At 33.3% G+C, this 23,703-nt stretch overlaps 2 protein-coding genes across 2 annotated transcripts; one reads left to right on the top strand and one right to left on the bottom strand.

The window, feature by feature from the left end:
* The first annotated feature begins 909 nt into the window (after positions 1 to 909).
* Positions 910 to 8,152, top strand: LOC104227561 (protein MLN51 homolog). Its single transcript, XM_009779824.2, has 11 exons — positions 910 to 1,638; positions 2,787 to 2,889; positions 3,002 to 3,231; positions 3,320 to 4,161; positions 5,864 to 5,960; positions 6,243 to 6,371; positions 6,794 to 6,849; positions 6,968 to 7,013; positions 7,147 to 7,346; positions 7,791 to 7,919; positions 8,013 to 8,152. The coding sequence occupies exons 1-9, from the start codon at positions 1,133 to 1,135 to the stop codon at positions 7,172 to 7,174; spliced, it is 2,037 nt and encodes a 678-aa protein (XP_009778126.1). The 5' UTR covers positions 910 to 1,132; the 3' UTR covers positions 7,175 to 7,346; positions 7,791 to 7,919; positions 8,013 to 8,152.
* An 11,048-nt stretch (positions 8,153 to 19,200) lies between these two features.
* On the bottom strand, positions 19,201 to 20,939 carry LOC104227562 (F-box/kelch-repeat protein At1g80440-like). The gene has a single exon (XM_009779826.2). The coding sequence runs from the start codon at positions 20,687 to 20,689 to the stop codon at positions 19,616 to 19,618; it is 1,074 nt and encodes a 357-aa protein (XP_009778128.1). The 5' UTR covers positions 20,690 to 20,939; the 3' UTR covers positions 19,201 to 19,615.
* Positions 20,940 to 23,703: the final 2,764 nt, after the last annotated feature.

Genomic DNA, 23,703 nt, shown 5'->3' with positions numbered 1-23,703 from the left:
ATTCATTAACAAGCTAAGACACAAGGTATTGTAGCGATTATGAGTAGCAAACTACAAAGTATTGAATATGTTTCCTTTCGTATGATTTAGATTTATCTTTTTGAATATTCAATCTTCTATAGAATTTATTCTTGAGTCCTAGTCACAACTTGGTTAATATCTTTACGCTCGTGTGATTTATATTTTCTTTGTATAATTTGCTAATTTCTTTTACGCTGCTGTAGAATAGTTGATGGATCTATACTCTACCCATCTTTTATATTTTCTTAATTCATCACCCTTTCAAATGTAAAAATGTCTAGTGAGTTTTGCTAAGTCCTCTAAAAATACGTATGTTATTGCATTCTACTTTTACTAGTGACTTTTACATGATATTTTAAAAAAAAAGAAATTAACCGAATCATACCGATACTGAAAAGATCGACATGATTGGGATGGTTTCACAAAATCTAATTTTGATTATACATAATAAATTAACCGAAAAATTAATACGATACAAATTTTACAAAATAACCGGCCAAATCGAACCATTAAAACCCCAACATTAGAGGGCGCTTTACTCCTTTTAATAAACTTAATCAAAACAAAAATAAGTTATCCGAGTCAGTAAATCGTCAGATAAGAATGATAAAACAGGAAAAATCACAGCAATCCTTTTCTTTTTTTTGGCTTAAAAAATCAAAATAATCCACGAAGTGTGAAAGTGAACTTGAAAAGCTAAAAAAATAAAAATTAAAAATAAATTAAAAAAAAAACTTGAAAATTAATATTTTAATTAAAGGCGACCAGCTGCCTAAGGGAAGACATTAAAGTCCCAATCAGAATGCGATACGTCTTCTTCGATTTTTTCCTTATTTGTACTTTGCTGACGACTCCTTCCCCCCACCCCCACCCCCACCCCCACCCCACCCCTACAAAAAGCGTAAAATGTTACTAGTAACAAAATATCCAGCAAAAAATCAACTGATGTTGCCCCCTCTCAAACTCTAGGTTTTTCCATAGCCATACCTTAATCCCGCGAAATTCAGATCACATCCCCCCCTAAACCCAATATTTCATTCAAATTCTCGTCAATTTAGGGTTCTTTTGTTGATATTGTTGGTGTAAAGTTTGTTTTTTGGGTGTGTTATTGATGATGGCGGGAGTGGGAGAAAAAGAAGTGGAGGAGTACGAGAGCGATCCGGAGGAAGCAAAGATGTCGTTGAAGATGAGGAGGAGAGAGGCAAGTAGTGATGATGAAGAAGAGAGCGAAAAGACAGAAAAGCCCTCAAGGAGGATTGACGACTCTGATGACGAATCAGAGGAAGGACAAGGCGCTGCTGCTGAATACGACGAGGAAGACGAATTAGAGGAAGAAGAAGAGTATGTGGAGGAAGAGGAAGTTTATGATGAAGGTAGTGTTGGTAATGAAGAAAGTATTGTTGTTGAAGCAGAAGCAATATTAGGTGAGGAGGATGAAGTAGTAAAGGAAGTAGTGAGGGAATTGAATTCGGGGATGGATGATGGCGATGGCAATGGCGATGGCATTGTTCCGGGAGAGGCGAATAAACCGAATGAACCCTATTCTGTTCCCACTGCCGGTGCTTTCTACATGCACGATGATAGGTTTCGAGAAAATGCTGCAGCTGCCCCACACAGGTCAGGTTTCCCCCAATTAGTTTGGCATCGAGACATTGTTGTTGTTGTCGTTGTTGTTATATATTGAGAAATCTTATTTGAGAGAATTGGCTTGTTAGAAGTCATATAGAAATAAGTGAGCCAGTGAATATGTTGGGGAAAGAACCTTAATTTTATTTTTGACTTTCGTCTTGCACCTTAAACTGAATAGAATCACTTGCACATAATTTTTTTGGTAATGGATGATATGCTTTCATGAATTTAAGTTTGGTCTATGCTTAAATTGTATTGTCATAGAGGCTTCGGATGCATGTTCTCCCTGGGAATTTGAAATTATTAAGATTTGATATGTTAAAGCAGCTAAACTTTGGTAACCTCAACATTCTTGTTTTTCAATTCTTAAACTTATGTGCTGATAGACGGCCTAGCAAGAGTAATTACTATAGCTGGTACTTTTTTTCTTGTGTACTTTGGACAGTCAAAAAAAGAGAATTAGCAGGGAGGGTGTGCATTGTTTTCTAGTCATTACAATAATATATGCGCCACCTTTCGTCCTAGAACTTGCTTTGCTAAAAATTTTGTGTTGCAAGCAGATGCTGGCGGGAACGACTTATTTTTTTTTTGATAATGGTAACATGTATATTAAAAATAAACAGCACTAGGGCAGTGCCAAGCCATATTTACAAGGAACAAAAACCAGCTATGGCGGGAACAACTTATTATAGAATCTAGGGTAGCAAAGTAGTATGTCTAAAGGTAGAGAAAGAAAGGACTGCAGTTTGCTATTTCTTCTCTTTGTTGAAATATTAGGTCAGACAATAATGTTATCTTTGAACGTAACTGCTTCTTTTGCCCCTTCTAAGAGTATTTTTCTGCAAAGGAGAAAAGAGCAGTTAATGCACTTAAACTATATAAAGTGCTACTAAGTTGATTTACTATACCAGATTAATGAAACATTCTGTTCTCTCTCTCTCTCTCTCTCTCACACACACACACACACACACTGTTTTGCTTGATGTTGTAAGTTGTAGTTTTGACTAACATTTTAATTTGACATTTCACTGCTTATACCTTTTTGCAACTTGTGATAGAAAAATTTTCACTACAAATAAGCTTCTGTAGTAATGAGAGAAATTTATACGGTTGTCCTATGTTACTTGTTTTGTTAGGCGTACATTTGGTGGAAGAAAATTATGGGAATCAAAAGATGATTGGAAATGGGGGCATGACAAGTTTGAAGAGTTGACCATGGAGGAGAGGCATTATGGAGAGGTGAGTGCTTTTAGTGATGTGCTATTTTTTGTGGTTTCTTTCTTTTTCCTTGTTTCCTAGTCTTCTGCGCATTAAATTGGATGGTCTTAAATTGTTCTTTCTAATTTCTCAGGGTAGAAGGACTTCAAGGGGTCGGTATCGAGGTCGTGGTAGAACTCGAGGGGTTGAACGTGGAACTTCAGGGGGGAGAAGACCAGCCACATACATCAACGATTATAATCAGAGTACAGATAATAACCAGAAGATTCAGAACAATGCATCAAAAGGTGTGCGGGGTCGTGGGCCAAGCAGGTATCGACCATTATCTAAGGAAAACATTGATGCTCCTCCACTGAACAAGCGGTGAGTTACAAGTCAGCTAATTTTCCTTTCGTCTCTTCCTCAATTATTCTGTTTAACCTTCTTTCTCATATTGAATTTTTTTCTCCAGATCTGGTCAGTCAGTTGAGAAACTTTCTCATAATAGCAATGGCAAAGCATCTGCTCCTGTATCAAATTTCGAAAATGACGGGATTACATCTGCGAAGCAAGGCTTTATATCAAGCTTGAATTATGCTTCTCCTCCATTTTATCCCTCTGGTCCTTCGACTAAAGAAATTACAGTGACACACAAGAGGGAATTGCAAACCGGGACAAGCAGCCACCGTGCACAGCCTTCTCTTTTGGGCGGAAGTTCTGCTGCTGCACAATCAACTGCAATGTTGCGGGGGAAGGATGTGAGTGGCTCTAGCGGCATAGACAAATATAAAATGGATGGTCCTATTTCTACAGTTTCTGGGAAGCTTCCATCCAGCTTACATATGCCTCCTGGTTCCTCATCAGTAAATTCTAAGCAGTCTCAGCCATTGAGAGGCCAAGGAAGAGGATTTAATACATTGCCACATATGAATTACCAATACCCTGTACCCAATAACCAAGGTAGCAGAGTTACTCAGCCAACCAAGGTCCACTCCACTCAGCAAAATTCTGCTCAAAGTCGAGGACAGCCTTCTTTGCAGGTTACCCAGCAGCTTGTGCAGCAATCTGATACTGGATCTCAATCTTCTCCCCCCAAAACAGGACAAACTATGAATACCTTTCATGGAGAGCTCGAGTCTTCTTCGGAGTCGGGTAAATCAAAGAGTGCTATTGTTGCAAAAGGAAAAGGAAGTCTTCAGGGCACTGGAAGGGGGTCAGCTCTCTATGGTGGAACACTAGTTATGGGCACACCTGGAAGCATGGGTAGTGGTCACGTTGATCAAAATTTATCTGCAACTCCACCGTATTTGCCAGGTAGACCTTTCATATCTAGCATCTATAAATGTGAAGTGCAGAAGGAAACTAGCTCTTTGTTGCGGCCAAACGGACACACAAGTGCACGCGGTCGACAAGTAATAAAGTGATAAGTAGGGTATCGTTCCCATGAGGACTTGTTATGAACTATTAACTAGATTAAACGATCCTAATTATCTAAGCAAGGAATAAACAAATTAAACTAAAAAGAAACAAATAATGAACTTTGAACAGAGGAAGAGCAGATTTTTATGTTATCAATGTCATGAAAACGATCTAGGGTGATGGGCTATCTAACATCCTGGTGTATTCTTCAACTGATTCAACTTCTCAATCTATCTAGTTGAATAGTCACATGGTTAATATTACTCGTAGCATTCTCCCGGAGTACTACTTGCCTATTCAAGTTAATCTAACGCCTATATTTCTATGGAATTAGAGTTAACAAGAACGCTTTTGTAATTCCTATGTAATATCCCTATCCTAACTTAGACTAAGCAAGACTGTTAGTTAACTTGAATCACTCCCTATCAAGACTAAGCAAGACTGATAGTTATATCCCTATCCTAACCATGAATCACTCCCCGAGATACGGGTTCAGAAACATGCTCTACTCAATCCTGTTTGCAAGCTAGAATTCCCTCTCCCGAATTCATCCCTAGATTCATATATAGTATTCAATTGGTGATTAAGTAGTTGAATAATTAAGTGCATGATTGAATAAATAAACTAATACGATGAATTAACAAGCCGAAATCAATATTCAAATAACAACGTTCATGAAAAAACTAAAACCTTAGAATGTGAAGTTTAGCTCCACATAGACATGGTTGTCAAACAACAAATATCCAAAGAAAAAATTATTGGTTTGCCGGAAGAAAGGATGAACTCAAAGCTCATCGGCCGTTCCTTACTCTCCCTAGGTCAAAAGTTGTTTAAAAATCATATTTAGGGTGTATTTATAGGTGTAGGAGACATTTTAGTTCAATCCCAAGTCGGCTAGGAGAACGTGTAGCGCTCGTCTTAGGGGACGCAACACGAGCACCTTGACATCCACCTTCATGGAGGTCTTGTGATGGCCTCACTTCACTGTCTTGCACGACTTGTAAAACCTCTTGTAGGCCACACACGCTTGCGATGCGAGCACTCTAGACGTCCCCTAGTGACTTCAGTTCTTCATGTGTTTCCAGCTCCAACTAGTGCCAATCCTTCACTTTAATTCCACCTTCATAAAAAATCACTCCTGTATCAATTATGAATTAAACCACAACAACTATTCTCAAGGTATGAGTCGGAAATATACTAAAAACATATACTTTTAGCTGACTATCATTCTTGCTCCAAAATGCACTTACTTGTGTTAATTGTTCTGTAATGTTGTTCCGATGAACAACAACAACAAAAACAACCCAGTAAAATCCCACAAGTGGGGTCTGAGGAGGGTAGCGTGTGCATAGACCTTACCCATACCCTGAGGGAGTAGAGAGGTGGTTCTGATGGAAGATTTAATAAATTTGATTTGTATATGTCCTGTACCTTTTTATTGAGAGAAAGTTATTAATATCAAATTAGCTAGGTTTCTTTTCCAGAAATCTTGCTATGATTATATTGAGTCGAGTAGTTTACATTATTAAGAAGGATCACTTTTGTACTTCTGGATTTTCCCAGTGGAAGTTTTTAACAAAGTTATGGAATTTTGCAGTCATGCAATTTGGGGGCCAGCAACCTGGTGGCATGAGGGTGCCTGCTGTTGGCATGGCCTTCCCTGGATATGTTGGCCAGAACTCTGATATGACATGGTAAGGTTGTCTTTAACAACTGTGATGCTAATCAAAATATTTACAAAATGAAAGGGGAGAGTGTGAGGAAGTTGTCGCCTTGTACTGTATGGAGATTTTATTGCTGGTTCTTTCCTAATTTACCCAGTTGGAGTGGCAGCTTTACCTATGCATAGTGGGAATGAATTATCCTTTCTGTCTGAATTCTTGGAATTTAGCAGAATGAATCTATTCATTAATATATCATATCATTGTCATGCCGAATGGGGTAATACTTAAATAATGCCATTTTCCGATCTCCAGGTTGCCAGTGCTAGCTGGGGCTGCAGGAGCATTGGGCGCAACATACTGTTCACCATATTTTGCTTTTGATGGTGGTTATCATGCTCGACCATCTGGTGGGCAGATATCATCTCTTACTGCTGCTCCAAGGTCAGTATATTTGGCTGTTTAGAAGATATTCCAGCTTTTTTTTTGTGTTTCCTTCTGGCTTGAGTTTCCATGTCGTACTTTGGCCAGTATTGTTATTCTCATTCCTTTGGATCACATATAGCAGACTTGAAAGTTCAAGGGATTCATCTTGTCTGTTTTGACATTTCTTATGCATTGTGCTGGAAATTTTTAGTTTCTGGACAGTTTTACTTGAAGAGAGTTCTTGTGTCATTGCTTTGCAAGATTATAGTTAAATGCCTCTGTGATTCATTTTCACCAATAAAAGTTGTTTCGTACATCCTGTTCGCCTTTGGGAAAGTACTTTCTTTTTTTAATATGAATAACTGCAGCTTTAGATGTGTAGAGCAGTATTATAGAAATAATAAGTTGAAACCCATCTTAACAGTTACTTCTGTCTGCAGCAAAGAGGATAGCGCCAGTAAACCAAACCATGAAAGGAAGCCTGAACAGAAGACTGGTATGACTGCTCTTATCATTTCCACTTTTTTGTTCTACTAGTTATGCAAAATTCACTTAGGTGTTACAAAATTTTTGCCTCTGTATCTGATCTTGTCTGCCTTAATTTCATTCTCCAGAGCTAACTAATGATAATCCCGGACAGCGACAGAAGAACCCCCGCAGGCAAGCCTCGATTCCATATTGCTGCATCGAGATATCTTATTCCCGAAGTTCTTTTTTGTACAACTGTTTGTATATATCCTGTTTGCTTAACTTTAACAAAGATTCTGAGTTTCCTTTAATATTCTGGGCACAGATATACAGAGATGAAGTTTGACCAATGAGCCAAAGAGTAATAAGCAGATTAAGATCATGATCTATTGTCATTACCGCACTTCTCAGGTGTTGCAAATCTCCAAGGAAGACTTGTGGTGTTGCAGCCTTTACCCAGGCCCTCTGTTAATTCCAATTGTTGATCTGGAGTATCTGGGGTTCTCATATATGGTAAAGCTGTAGGTAATGATTTGTCTTTGGGACTTTAATATGGCTGCTTTCTGTTGTGCCTTGCTTGCAAGGTGATTTGGTATTTTAAAATGCTGCATACATAATCCTAAAGGCTAAAGGAGTATACTGCTGGTGTGTGGGATTTATTCCCACATCAATAAAAATATTTAACTTACCAAAAAAGATCCTCAAGGATTCGGCATTACTGCAGCAATTGCTCTACCCCAGCTTCTCAGCAATTTTTTTAATTACGTAAGGGGTAGGGGAAGGGAAAGTGGAGAAGGGGATTATAAGGTGGGAAATCGAACCTTCACCAATAGCCAACCAACTTAAGTTAAGTTGGGAGACTGTTGAACTTGAAAGAAGTCATTATGGTTTTTGTGATGTAACTTTATGCTCTCTGTTTAGCGATATTTTATCTTACATTAATCCATACAATGTTTTTTTTCCCTTCAGAACCGGTGTTCATATTTGGAGTTTGCAATAGCCAATCGCAGGTTAACATAACAAACGCCTGCTCATGCTGCTTCGCTTTCAGAGATACACTGCAGCTTGACAGGTGGCAGTTATCTGTTTGAATATATGGTAAGATATCAGAAATCTAAGCGCCATGCTTTGATTGTTGCTTTTTAAAATTGAAGAATTAAGTTTTTTTTTTACCTTATTTTTGAATCTCAGGTTCTTGTGGCTTGGGTTTCTTTGTTCCCCTTTTAGGAAACTAATGGTAAAGGACCAGAACCCAGAAATATTGTGCAGCTCCTTTCTTTTAGTGTGGGAATTTTTTTTACCTTTTAAATCTATGCAACTTTTATTTTCAAGTTTCCATTAGTGGCTTCAATTGATTTCAGTAATTTGGTGAGTTTCTTTGGAACCCGCTGAAATTAAATGCTCTATAGGTTAAATATTTTGGGTGAGTTTCTTTAAGCGAAAATATCATTTCTCTGTCGCTCTATAGAGAAAGGGTATATATTGATCCAACTTCATCATTTTCGCACAAACCATAACAGATTACAAAAGGTTCTTTTTTCTTTTATCCCATGGTGTTATTCTTCTTTTTTAAAGCTAGATATAGGGGGTAGGGGAAGGGAATTACAAGATGGAAAATCGAACACCTCAACCGATTGAGCTACTAAGATTTCCCGTGGCCTTATGAGATCTGCAATTGTGACTACATGAAGAATGACTACATAGGCTGGAACACGGATGCAGTCGATGAAAGTGGTTGTCATCGATATCTTTTATTTGGATTGAGGAAAGAAGTGGGTTGATTATTAGGCTGAAGTTGTTGGTGGAATTGAAATTTCTTTCTTTTATTGCTTCCATCGCGAAGTTTAGGAATGGGAATGTGTATACAAAGATCATAATCAAATGGAAGAGGAATTTCTCTTTTTTTTTTTTTTAATTTTTTATTTTTTTTTATTTTTAAAGTAATGGATATGGGGAAACTCCATCGGTATGAATTTTACATAGCATAACCAGTCTCACTAATAGCATGTTTGGCCAATTTGCAAAAATTACCTTATTTTGAGAAGTGTTTTTCTTAAAAGTATTTTTGGTGGGAATTAGTTTGTATTTGGCTAATTAATTTTAAAAGTACTTCCTAGCAACAATTAGTGTTTGGCCAAGTTTTTAAAAATTGCTTTTAAGTGTATTTTTTTCAAAAGTGCTTTTCAACAAAGTACTGTTGAAAAGAAGCTAGTACTTTTTTCTGGTTCTCCAAAGCTACTTTTGTTTCTCCTCAAAAGCATTTTTTTTCTTCCAAAAGCTTGGCCAAACACTTCAACTTTGAAAAGAAAAAAAATACTTTTTTTAAAGAAAAAAAGTGTTTTAAGGATTGAAGAAGCTTGGCCAAACATGCCATAAATAAGTTTGCTGTTGGGCGGTTAGGATAAAAAAGAAGGTATTTTTCACTTTTTACTCGCGTCAGAAATTATTTACATTCGATAGCCGAAAAAGTGTATAAAATTTGTATAATTATTGTATATAACATGCAGAATGTCTATATATATAAAATAATATACATTTTTTGGCTATTATTTTAAGAGCGGCTATACAATACATTTTTCTTTAAAAAAATAGTTTAATCATAAAATAAATACTCCATATTGGCTAATTGGATATTAACATGTAGTTGATTAATTGAACATTCACGGGTATGACATAGGGTCATTGAAGATATATATGATATTGAGTCAATCAAACTGGTAAAAATTATGGGAGATAATGTTTAAATTTAAATGATATATTTTCATGTGTCTAAGCATTAGTGCACATAGTTAAAACTAGGGGTGTACATGTACCGGATTGGTTCGGGTTTTATCAAAACCAAACCAAACCAACTATATCGGTTTGGATTGGTTCGGTTTTGTTGGATTTTTCGGGTTTTTTGTTACTTAAATATTATTTCAATCTTACTTTACTAAGTTTTTTATAAATAAATATATGTTTAGTAAAAATATAAAAAATTGACAAATATATTATCTATTAAAATATTTTTACGAGAGAATTTTCTTAGTAACACATAATAGTTATTTTTTTAGTCGTCTGACAATAATGTTTCGTTGATGCACACTTTTAAGGTTAACCGAATTTAGTAATTAAACATAAAAATCAATATGATACCTAAATAATAATGATCACTTCACATCCAAAAAATATAACAATTTAATAGATCTTAACATATGATATGAATATGAAAGAACAAACACATTGACGCATTTCAGTAATACTTGATGAGAAAGTGATCATACAATCCATTATTTAAGGTTAATAAATATGGAGCACTTCATATACTATTAAATATTATATCCCACAAGAGAATCCCAAATATTTCTAGGCACTTTTTAAAGAAAATTCAATATAAAATCTTAAAAGTATATATAAAATTATATATTTATATGTCGGTTTGGTTCGGGTTTTTTTTACTCAATACCAAACCAAATCAAACCAAACCTAGTCGGATTTCGATTTGATTTGACTTTTCGGTTTGGTGCGATTTTTCGGTTCGGTTTGTACACCCCTAATTAAAACCCATGCAGCTAATTCAAGTTGACACACCAATGACCAAAGAAATTAAGAAAATGTAGTAGCTGATTAATTGAATGGCGGTGACTTGATGGCATTTAGTTTCAAGTCAAAATTTTCAACAATTATTATTTTTACACCCAAAAATCTAAAAATAAACAGCAGATATCTTCAAAATTATTTTCTTCCATTCAAATGGTAAAGACGTACATGAAATGTTGATTTTTTGGAGTATGTTGAGATTTGAGATCAATTAGGCGTGGGAAGGGTGGAGGACCATAGCTTACTTGCTTTTGAGTTTTGCCCTTTGTCTGGATAAAATTGGATCAATCTATTTTGGACGTAAAAGAATTAAAGAGAAGTATGAGTGTCTGTTACGGTCATCTGTTGCCACAAATGGAAATTATATAACAAATAGATTCTTTAATTCTTCTAGAAGGAAAACCACCACACACAAGTTCAGGGGTGGAGCTAGTATTCGATTTAAGGATCGGTTGAACCCAATAATTTTGATCCATATTCTTGATTTATATTAAAAAATCCGCCGAATATTTTAAAATTATTAATTTAAAAATTAATAACTTAAAAGAACTAAAATTCTGAACACATAAACTTTAAATTCTAGCCTATCACAAAGTCTATCATATATCAACAACATGAAGAGTGATGTTCAAGTGTTGTTTCGTTGTCATCCCTTTAATGGATTCTTGCCTTTGTCTGTTCACAAATGGTGAATGGAAATTTCCGTTTCTTATATATTACTCTATCAAAAGTTGATGGATTTGGCAAATAGGTAAGCAGACAAACATGTGACCTTTTATATTAAGGTTTTCTTTTATATATTGGAGATGTCAAAAGATTTTATACTATTGGTTTATTAATTGTCTTTTAAATCTCTATAGTAAGCATGATGTTAACAACTCGAAGAATAGGTTAAGTATTCTGCCCTATCCAAAGGCGGACCTATGTTATTAGGTGAGGGTCACGACACCCGAAAAGTTCGACAAATTTTTCATGAATACAGTTTTTTGAAAATACTGATATATTAGTAGTGACATCCCATATACAAAGCAAACTTTGGTTGAAAGCCGACAAATCATGTGATTTTTTTTAATTAATTAGGTTTACTTTTATATATTGGAAATGTCAAAAGGTTTTATACTATTGGTTTATTAATTGTCTTTATATCTCTATAGTAAGCATGATGTTAACAACTCGTAGAATAGGTTAAGTATTCTGCCCTATCCAAAGGCGGACCTATGTTATCAGGTGAGGGGTCACCGACACCCGGAAAGTTCGACAAATTTTTCATGAATATAGTTTTTTGAAAATACTGATATATTAGTAGTAACACCCCATATACAAAGCAAACTTTGGTTGAAAGCCGACAAATCATGTGATTTTTTTAAAATTAATTAGGTTTACTTTTATATATTGGAAATGTCAAAAGATTTTATACTATTGGTTTATTAATTGTCTTTTATATCTCTATAGTAAGCATGATGTTAACAACTCGTAGAATAGGTTAAGTACTCTGCCATATCCAAAGGCGGACCTATGTTATCAGGTGAGGGGTCACCGACACCCGAAAAGTTCGACAAATTTTTCATGAATACAGTTTTTTGAAAATACTGATATATTAGTAGTGACACTCCATATACAAAGCAAACTTTGGTTGAAAGCAGACAAATTATGTGATTTTTTTTAATTAATTAGGTTTACTTTTATATATTGGAAATGTCAAAAGATTTTATACTATTGATTTATTAATTATCTTTTATATCTCTATAGTAAGCATGATGTTAACAACTCGTAGAATAGGTTAAGTACTCTGCCCTATCAAAAGGCGGACCTATGTTATCAGGTGAGGGGTCACCGACACTCGGAAAGTTCGACAAATTTTTCATGAATACAGTTTTTTGAAAATACTGATATATTAGTAGTGATACCCCATGTACAAAGCAAACTTTGGTTGAAAGCCGACAAATCATGTGTTTTTTTTTAATTTATTAGGTTTACTTTTATATATTGGAAATGTCAAAAGATTTTATACTATTGGTTTATTAATTGTCTTTTATATCTCTATAGTAAGCATGATGTTAACAACTCGTAGAATAGGTTAAGTACTCTACCCTATCCAAAGGCGGACCTATGTTATCAGGTGAGGGGTCACCGACACCCGAAAAGTTCGACAAATTTTTCATGAATACAGCTTTTTGAAAATACTGATATATTAGTAGTGACACCCCATATACAAAGCAAACTTTGGTTGAAAGCAGACAAATCATGTGATTTTTTTTAATTAATTAGGTTTACTTTATATATTGGAAATGTCAAAAGATTTTATACTATTGATTTATTAATTGTCTTTTATATCTCTATAGTAAGCATGATGTTAACAACTCGTAAAATAAGTTAATTACTCTGCACCATCGAAAGGCGAACCTATGTTGTTAGGTGAGGGGTCACCGACATCCGGAAAGTTTGACAAATTTTTTATGATTATTGTTTTTTGAAAATACTGATATATTAGTAGTAACACCCCATATACAAAGCAAACTTTGGTTGAAAGCAGACAAAACATTGGTTTACTTTTAATATATTGGAAATGTCAAAAGATTTTATACTATTGGTTTATTAATTGTCTTTTATATCTCTATAGTAAGCATGATGTTAACAACTCGTAGAATAGGTTAAGTATTCTGCCCTATCCAAAGGCGGACCTATGTTATTAGGTGAGGGGTCACGACACCCGAAAAGTTCGACAAATTTTTCATGAATACAGTTTTTTGAAAATACTGATATATTAGTAGTGACATCCCATATACAAAGCAAACTTTGGTTGAAAGCCGACAAATCATGTGATTTTTTTTAATTAATTAGGTTTACTTTTATATATTGGAAATGTCAAAAGGTTTTATACTATTGGTTTATTAATTGTCTTTATATCTCTATAGTAAGCATGATGTTAACAACTCGTAGAATAGGTTAAGTACTCTGCCATATCCAAATGCGGACCTATGTTATCAGGTGAGGGGTCACCGACACCCGGAAAGTTCGACAAATTTTTCATGAATATAGTTTTTTGAAAATACTGATATATTAGTAGTGACACCCCATATACAAAGCAAACTTTGGTTGAAAGCTGACAAATCATGTGATTTTTTTTTAATTAATTAGGTTTACTTTTATATATTGGAAATGTCAAAAGGTTTTATACTATTGGTTTATTAATTGTCTTTTATATCTCTATAGTAAGCATGATGTTAACAACTCGTAGAATAAGTTAAGTACTCTGCCCTATCCAAAGGCGGACCTATGTTATCAGGTGAGGGGTCACCGACACCCGGAAAGTTTGACAAATTTTTCATGAATATAATTTTTTGAAAATACTGATATATTAGTAGTGACACCCCATATACAAAGCAAACTTTGGTTGAAAGCCGACAAATCATGTGATTTTTTTTTAATTAATTAGGTTTACTTTTATATATTGGAAATGTCAAAAGATTTTATACTATTGGTTTATTAATTGTCTTTTATATCTCTATAGTAAGCATGATGTTAACAACTCGTAGAATAGGTTAAGTGCTCTGCCATATCCAAAGGCGGACATATGTTATCAGGTGAGGGGTCACCGACACCCCCGAAAGTTCGACAAATTTTTCATGAATATAGTTTTTTGAAAATACTGATATATGAGTAGTGACACCCCGTATACAAAGCAAACTTTGGTTGAAAGCAAAAATGTACCCTTAACCTTCAAATTCTGCGTCCGCCACTGGCCCAACCAATTCTATCATAATGTTAGTATAAAACTTCTTTAAACTATCAGTAAATATAGTTTCAATTTTTATTTAATTATTATCAAATAAAAGTGACCTCAAACTCTTCGTTTGTACGCAATGATTTTTTTTTGCTGCTAAATGCATTATTGACTTTTACATTTACAGGTATCGTAGGGCCATCTTCTATTAAAATTGTGGTTAATATTAGTACGATTCAAAGTAAGCAAAACATATGCTATTGACACTTGAGTTTCTTTCTGCCTATCGTTTTAAATTGGAACGCATTTGCTTTTTAAGTTCCAATTATTCTAAAAACTAGTAGATGAAGTGGGCGTTTGGACATAAGAATTGTAAAATTTAAAAAAAAAAAAAAAAGGTGAAATTTTTTAAGTAAAAATGGTATTTGAAAATTAGAGTTATATTTGGACATGAATATAATTTTGGGTTGTTTTAGTTTTGTGAGTTATCTGAGTGAATGTTTTAAAAAACAGCTCTTTGGAGTTTTTCAATTTTCGAAAAATTCCAAAATTCATATTCAAGTGAAAATTGAAAATTTTATGGTCAAACACTAATTTCGAAAAAAGTAAAATTTTTTGGAAAAAAGGTGAAAATAATTTAAAGCTTTCTTTTTGCATACTTTAGGTTAATTATAGAATCAATCTAATGTTATTTTAGTTATGTAGAGATTATTTTTTAAAATTCTTCCAACTATATATTTTATTATTTTATGTGAAATTTTATGCTAAGATTATTTTACCTAACTCCTTCAACCAAACGATACAGTCTTTAACATGAACCTCAAAAGGTAATTTTAGTAAGTTTCAGAATTGGAAGTAACTTATTCAACGTGACAAAAATTCTAAAGTATAGTTTTGTGGGGAACAACTTTTTCAGCCATTGTATCAGATTCTATATAGCTGGACAAAGCTGCTAAATAAAAAAGTAAAGTGGTCCAAAAGAGACCAGCGGATGTGATTGTTGTTATTTTAATTAGAGGTCTCGAGTTTGAACTCTGAGTATGAAAAAATCCTTGATAGGGAGCGTTTTCCTCCAAATTATTGGTCCTACGCGGTGCGAATCAGGATACGGTCGGACTCAAATATGAATACCGAACACCGGATAGAAAACCAAAAAAAGTTATCTAAAAGAGAAAGGAATAATTAAAGAAGGAAAAGGAAAGGAAAGAAAAGGAAAAGCAACTGATGAATTAAATGGGAATAAAGGGAGAACTTCAATTTTCCTATTAGTAATTCTTAATCTTCTTTTTTTTTTCTTTTCTCTTCTCTCTTTATGTTTGTTCTTTTTCTTGAGTGTCATGCCAAACTCCAATAAATTAAGAAGGATAAAGATTAGCTTTGAATATAAATGGCTAACCACTAAGAAGTCTAGCCTTAATGGCAAAATGAAATGGTACAAATTGCAGCAATGGGTATGTAACATGTTAAATGAGAAAACAAATTCTTAGTTGATAGTAGTTGGCAATTGAAAGATTTATGAGAAACACACCAAACGATATAGTGACAATATAAATGAATTTTACTCAATCAATGCAGTTAAAATCAGTTATATGTAACTCTCTATATCAAATATAGATTGGTAACCTACACATAACACAATATTATTGTAAATGACGTGTTACAACAGGTAAAACTATTGAAAGTGTAAGAATTTATTTATAGATAATTTAAATCCAAACTGAAAAAACATAGTAAAAGAAGACTTTACCAAATAGCCATGCTCTATTTTCATGATATTTGCTTTCATTATCAAGCACTTGAAGGTGGAATGCAACTCATAGAAGACATAATTGGTTCTCCTTGTCAAGCATTTTGACAAGATTAAATTTTCTCAGCTTTTCCTCGTAAGTTGTGGCGAAACCAGGAATTTTCTCAAAAATATTCAAACTTGAAAGAAGTGAAAAAAAATTCCGACAAAGAGTATTCAATATATGTTATATACTTATAAAACCTAATGTTTTACCTATATACTCAGTGTAATTTTTCGACGAAGGGTGTCAGTTGACCAGTGGCGAAGCCATATGGTCACAAGTAGGGGTGTCAATGGTTCGATTCGTCCAGCTATTTTATAAAGTTTTTACCATACCAATTTTTCAGTTATTTTATTATATATAACCAAAATTAGACTTTTCAAAACCGTCCCAATTACGTCGGTTTCTCTTCGGTATCGATACGTTCGGTTAATTTTCGGTAATTATTTTAAATGTCATGTAAAAGTCACTAGTAGAAGTAGAATGTAATAATATACGTACTTTTATAGGACTTAGCAAAACTCTCTAAATATTTTTACGATTTAAAAGGTGGATAATTAAGAAAATATGAAAGATAGCTAAAATATAGATTCATCAACTATTTTACAACATCGTAAAAGAAACTAAGCAAAAAAATATAAAAAATGACTAGAGTATAGATACATCAACGATTCTACAACATCGTAAAAGAAACTAAGCAAATACAAAAAAATATTAATTACACGAGTGGAAAGATATTAACCAAGTTGGGATTCAAGAATAAAGTGTATAGAAGATTAAACATCCAAAAAGATAAATCTAAATCATATGAAAGGAAACATTCAATACATTGTAGTTTGCTACACATAGTCGCTACAATACATTGTGTCTTGCTAGTGAATATGCTGGAAATAATCTAGTTTCAATAGAAGTAGCATAATAGGTTTGAAAATTAGGATTTTGAGTTTAATTATAGTTTGCTTGTAACTGTTTCATAATTCCAAGGTCCAAGAAAAAATTCAATGCTTTATTATTTTTAAACTTAATATATAAATATATTTTCACATTATAAATTTATTCGGTACGGTTCGGTAATTTTTCAGTTTATTTTCATAAAATAAAAAACCCTACCCTAATTATCGGTACGGTTATAGATTTATATAAAAACCTACGGTTTTATCAAAAGAAACCTAAAATTCGATTCGGTATGGTACAATTGAGTCGGTTTAATCGGTTTTTAAATATCCATTGACACCCCTAGTCACAAGGGTGGTCACTTCGTTGAAAAATTTCACTGTGTATATAGGAAAAATATTATGTTTTAGAGGTATATAACACATATTGAACACTCTTTGTCGCGATTTTTTTTTTATTTCTTTCAAATTTGAATACCCTTAGGAAAATTCCTAGCTCCTTTCGGACATGTGGCTTCGCCCCTGCTTGTAGGGGCAAGTTTCTAGAGCAAAAAAATAAAGTCGTTAATTTTAAGTGAATTAGTTTTTTTATATATCTATGTTAAATTGTTATGATTATTGGCAATATACCTGAGTAAAAAAATTCACACATTTAAATCATGAAAGAAACAATTTATAACCACTCTTATTAAACATGCATCCCCATCCGCTTTCAAAACTTGAGAAATTCAATTTTTCCTTTTAATTAATAGTACTAATATTTCTACCACATTAATTCTTATTGTTGATATTTCAACAAGAAGATGTATGACGAATATCTTATATATCAAGTTGATTTGACAAACTCGAAGTCTTTATCCCAATGTGTGTGTCTTAGCTAATCTGTGTACAAAGTCAACTTGAGCATTAATGTAAATACTACTCCATCCGGTCCTTAATAAGTGGTCAATTTAGTTTTTTTTGGGTTCAAAATAAGTGTCGATTTATATAATCAAGAATGAATTTAATTTATTTTTCCAATATTACTCTTATGTAGGTATCCCTAAAAAGTCATTTACTCCTCACAATTGAGAAGAGAAGTGCTACTATAATTATGATGCAATATTTAATAAAAGATAGTTTACTCACACTAACTATTTTCGTCTAGAATTTAATATTTTCTTAATGAGTGTATTCAGAGTAAATTGACCACTTATTATATACCGGAGGAAGAACTCCCGTACTATTATGCTAAAACCAACGCAAGCAAGCACAAGTGATATCATTCATTTGCCGTAAACCATCCAGTTTTCAACTCTATTATTTTGTGCTTACATATATATATATATATATATATATCCCTTTTTTAAAAAAAAATAGTTTTGCAGATATTCATTCAATTTTCAGTTTATTGCATCAAAGTCATAAAACTAAATTCTAAGACGAAAAAAATAATTCAGTCATCTATACATCATAGAAACTAGAAAAAAGGCCAACCAGGAGCGTAGCCATCTTGCTTGAAGCGGTATCACAAATTATAAATAAAATTAAAATTTTGGATATAAATATAAGAAATGATATCGCTTGCCATTATAATAATTTATTCATTTGTTCAATTATTGACATCGCTTACAAAAATTTCTGCGTATTCCGCTGACATCAACAAAATATTAAATTTGAAACATAAGTATTTTTCTAATAGTACCTCAAATAAAGGTAATTTTTCTCTATTAGATTAGCAATAGTGATACAAATAGATCTCTAAGGGCATTTTCATCCTTTACCCCATTTTTGGTCCCCAAAATAGGGATTTTCACAACTTACTCCAACCATTCCCCCATTTTTTCCCCCAAACTTTTTTATATTCTTTTCTCTCTTTTATATTATATTATTATCTTTCATTTTAATTTCCATTAAACAAATTTCTTCTTTTATTTTTATTAATTTGTAATTTCCATTAAAACAATTTCATAAAATTTCAAATAATATAATTTGTAAGAAATTATTATAGATTAACTAATAATTCAAATAAAAGTGAAATTATTGCGATACAAGATTAATTAAATACATATTACATAACGATAAAATTCATTCGAAATACTATATAAATATTCAACTTCAACCTCTAATAAAATTAACTTACAATTTTACGTAAAAATAATAAATACACGAAAATTAATTTATCAAAATTATACGCCAAAGTTATGATGTAAAAAATATTATAAAGACATTACATAAACATAATTATGTATATATAAAGAAATAAATTAAAAGATTAAATAATAATAAAAATATATGAATAGTAAAAATGGAGAAGGATTGAAGCTTCATTACCCCAAAAATTGCCTCAATTATGAAGAAATGGGGTAAGGTTGGAGACAGCCTAACATGATCACTGCAATGGAATGACAATATGGAGGCCAAAACTAGGCTTTTTTTACAAGTAATTTTCAAATAAAAGCTGAAATACAACTGTGCCAAAATTAATAAGAGCAATCACTGCTAGATAGTTGAGTTATACTACGTAATAGAGGAAAACAAAAGAATCAACTAAGAATATAGCTTAAACTCACTCTCATTCTTTTTTCTTTTTTCTTTAGGCCAAATCACTGAGCATCATAGTGCATAAGGTATTGCACATTCACGCCGGGTCCAGAAAAGAGCCATATTTCAAGGAGTGTGAAGTAGACAGTTTAGCCTGATGCAAGCATTAACGGCTGATTCGACCCGTGACCTATATATATAGTTAGCGTTAATCAAATACTCCCACCACTCTCATTCTTTAACATGAGTACTAAATTTGTTAATAATTGATTGCCTTTGAAAATCTCATATCTCGAAATAACAACCGAATTGAACATGACCACTGTACTCATCTGGAGTCTCTACTTTTATCCACGCTCTTACTTTTTCACTCATATCCAAAGCATAAACACTATGGAGTTCATCATATTCTTCATTTCCCACCAATATCAACTTCCCTTGACACGCTGTCAAATATGCCACGTTGGAAATCTGAGCTGGCAACCTTGCCACCATCTGCCACGTAGCATGTTCCTTCACGACCACGTCACCGTCTTGGCACATGTATAATCTCCCATCATCACCTTCAGTGCAAGTATGAGGAGAATTATTAACACTCAAGGAGTCATCTTCAAAACTCCACTGCCACGTGGCAAAGTCGAACACCTCAGCATTTTTCTCAAAGTGACCTTGTGCCCACGTAGGATAACCGCCAATGACGTGGAATTTACCTTCATGAAACACAACCTTACATTCGTCTCTCTGCATCACCATGTCAGGCACTGTAACCCACTCGTCTTTCACGACGTCGTATAACAGAACCGACTTCAGCGCGTTCTTCTCGTCGTCATGTCCGCCGGCGACGAGGATGACCTGATCGGAATCCGAACCGCATCCGAAAAACAACCTCTGCTGACCTGGCATATCCGCTCCACGTCGCCACGTCCCGGATATGAAGTTGTAGATAAAAACACAGTCCATAACCCGCCAAGTAACCGGGTCACACCCGCCAATCACTACTAAATCGGATCCAACTCCAACAATCCGGCAAAAATTCGGCAACCCGTCAATCAACTCCGGTATCGGCGGCAAGTCGTACCAACAGCCGTTTTCCGGGTCACAGATGGAGAGACGGTAAATCTGGGTAGACGAGAGGGTAGTGTCACCCTGAGGCTTTTTTACAGTAGCAACCATAGCTTGGACCATGGCTAAAACGGGTCGGGTGAACCCGGAAGTTTTCCGCCGTTTTCGAAACTCCGGCAGCGTAATCTCGCCGTTCCAGGTCTTGCATATTGAAGCTGCTTTAGAAAACTGGTCAATAGGAAGTCGTATGAGACATTCAATCGCTATGTCATTAGGTAGCCCTGGGATCAGGTCCATGGCTTTTGATTTGTATGATATGAATATTGCTATTAAAACTGTATAGTTTCAGAAGAAATTACGAAGTGAATTTAGTTGGGTTTTTTCAGTGTTGTAATGTGAGTGGATAAATAAAGAAGAAGGAAGGACATAAATTATGAGGCATGGTTTCACAAAACCGTAAGCGGATGTTTTTTTATACTGTTTTGCGCATGAATTGACAATAGGGACAAAACTGAGTTTACTTTTGGAAGAAATAACCTAAATATCCATCCCCAGGCCCCAGCCACTTAAATTAAATATAACTAATGAAGGTATATATATATAATGATGGATCCAGGATTTTGGGTTCGTGGTTGCTTAACTTTTTTTGACATGCAGTTACTATCAATCACATAGTATAATAAGTGCACAACTATTTGAATATGATGGTCAAAAAAATTAATAAAAAAACTCGTATTAATATTATAGATGCGTGTAAAGAAAAATGAGCGGGAGAGATTTTTTTTTTAATGGATTTTGCCACTCTAGAGAAACTATTTATTTGTAGAAGAGGACGAACTATGGAGTTTCTTCCTTTCTTTGTTATGGGGAATTATTAGGTAAAATAGAAAAGGAAAAATTAAAAAAGAGGAAGGTAAAATAAAATTTAGTGAAAAAGTAGTCTGAAAAGGAAATAAATAAAGTAATAGTATTGGATAAAAAATGTAGCTACTGGATTAGATATTTTCCTTCAAAAAAACCTAATTGGCCCGAAAGAAAGAAAGTAAAATTGACCCTGTTAAGAGTACGATTCAATCTCTCAACCCCACACTAAGTAAAAGCACACACTACCCTTGCTTGACCGAAGCACCTATTAGTTCCTTTGTATTATGGGTGATTTCTTATTTAAGGCCTAAAGTTTTTTGTATAATTATACATATTTCGTGGTGGGTTAATGGGTGCTGAAACACCTAAATTATTATATAACATTCGCATATATATATATATATATATATATATATATATAATTAATATATAATTTACATATATCAATTAGGAAAAGTAAACAATAAATTAATTATTTATATAATTTTTTTGAAGCACTAGTAGGCACGGAGAATTCGAGAAGAGATAAAGGGGATCAAGTTGTGCATCTCTCATAGTCGACAAGTAGGGCAACTTGGTTATTACGGTTATAATCAAGATTTAAAATTGCTGTCTATTTATAGAGGATCAGAGGTCTATTTCCTTTGCTCTGATGGTAAGCAACCCCCACTTCCAACCGAGAGGTTGTGAGTTCGAGTCTCCCCAAGAGCAAGGTGGGAAGTTCTTGGAGGGAAGGATGCCGGAGGTCTATTTGGAAACAGTCTCTCTACCCTAGGGTAAGGATAAGGTCTGCGTACACACTACCCTCCCCAGACCCTACTAAGTGGGATTATACTGGGTTGTTATTGTTGTTGTTGTTGTTGTTGTAGAGGTCTATTTCCTTCGGTCCATAATAAGTGATCAATTTATTTTTTTATTTTGGTCCAAAATAAGTGTCTATTTGTATAATCAAGAAAGAATTCAATTTATTTTTACAAAATTACCCTTATGTACATATTCCTAAAAAGTTTTCTTACTCCTCACATTAAATATTTAATTAAGAGTAGTTTAGTCATTCTAGTTATTTTTGTATAGAATTTAGTATTTTCTTAATGAACGTGCCAAAAGTAAATTGGTCACTTATTTTAAAAAATCCAAAGGATTTTATAGTCTCTATTGTTTTCATTATTCCATATTTTTTTGGCAACACATCCCTTTCTGACCCCGTTCGTTACTGTTTACTGCTGGTCACTAATGGTTTCTTATTAATCTTAGTGGGCGTCTGGACATAAGAATTATAAAATTCCAAAAAAAAGTGAAAAAGAATTTCTAGTGAAAATGGTATTTGAAAATTTGAGTTGTGTTTGGACATGAATATAATTTTGGGTTATTTTTGAAATTATGTCAGTAATGAGTGAATTTTGAAAAACAGCTTTTTGGAGTTTTTCAAATTTTCAAAAAATTCCAACATTCATCTTCAAGTGAAAATTAAAAAATTTATGGGCAAACGTTGTTTTAAAAAAAAAAGTAAATTTTTTTGAAAAAAAATGAATTTTTTTTTATGTCCAAACAGGCTCTTAGTCTTTTCATTATTTAATATCTATATATGTTTGCAATACATCCTTTGCTGACTCCGTTCATTGTTGTTTACTGCTAGTCAGAGATGGTTTTTTAGTCTTAGTAGGCGTTTGGACACAAAAATATGATTTTTAGAAGAAAAAAGTTAGTTTCTAGAGTGAAGTTGAAACAAGATATTGATATGCATTCCACTTGAAAAAATATTATAATTTTGTGAGAGGAAATAGAACTTTAAATAAAAAAGTATTTCACCACTTTTTCAAACTTGGAAACTCATCTTCAATTTTTTTTAAGAATTCGGTCAATGTATATCCAAACAAGCTTTGAAAAAAAAAAAATCGACAAATAGGAAAAAAAAAATTGTATGAACGGAGGTAGGAGTCTTCAAATCGAACCAAAAAACTGCATCAAACGAAAAAATCAAACTAAAAAGATTAAAAAACTCGATTAGGTTTGGTCTGATTTGGTTTGGTATTGAGTAAAAAATTTTGAACCAAACTTACATATAAATATATAATTTTATATATTTTTAAGACTTTATATAGAAATTCCTTTAAAACATATCTACAAATATTTGGGATCCTCCCATGAGATCTAATATTTAATAGAATTATGAAGTGCATTCATTTCTATTTATTTTAAATAATGGGTTATATCATCACTTTCTTACCAAGTGTCATTAAAATGCGTCAATCTCTTTGTTCTTTCATACTCATATGTCAAGATCTATTCCATTCTTATATCTTTTTTTCGAATTTGAAATGGTAGTTCGATAATTTTAAAATTAAATAGAATATGTCATTATTTAGGTTTCATATTTATTTTTATGTTCAATTATTAAACTCGATTAACCTTAAGCTTACATCAAAAAAATTATTGCTATAAGACTA

The sequence above is a fragment of the Nicotiana sylvestris genome, chromosome 6 (assembly GCF_000393655.2).
Source record: "Nicotiana sylvestris chromosome 6, ASM39365v2, whole genome shotgun sequence".
Taxonomy (NCBI): domain Eukaryota; kingdom Viridiplantae; phylum Streptophyta; class Magnoliopsida; order Solanales; family Solanaceae; genus Nicotiana; species Nicotiana sylvestris.
This window is presented reverse-complemented; position numbering and strand designations above follow the sequence as displayed.

Bases quoted from the DNA above. Each gene is read 5' to 3' on its own strand.
- LOC104227561 (XM_009779824.2), top strand. From the start codon at position 1,133: ATGATGGCGGGAGTGGGAGAAAAAGAAGTGGAGGAGTACGAGAGCGAT. The intron at 5,961-6,242 runs GTAAGGTTGTCT...TCCGATCTCCAG, and splicing joins CAGAACTCTGATATGACATG to GTTGCCAGTGCTAGCTGGGG. The intron at 6,372-6,793 runs GTCAGTATATTT...TTCTGTCTGCAG, and splicing joins TCTCTTACTGCTGCTCCAAG to CAAAGAGGATAGCGCCAGTA.
- LOC104227562 (XM_009779826.2), bottom strand. From the start codon at position 20,689: ATGGACCTGATCCCAGGGCTACCTAATGACATAGCGATTGAATGTCTC.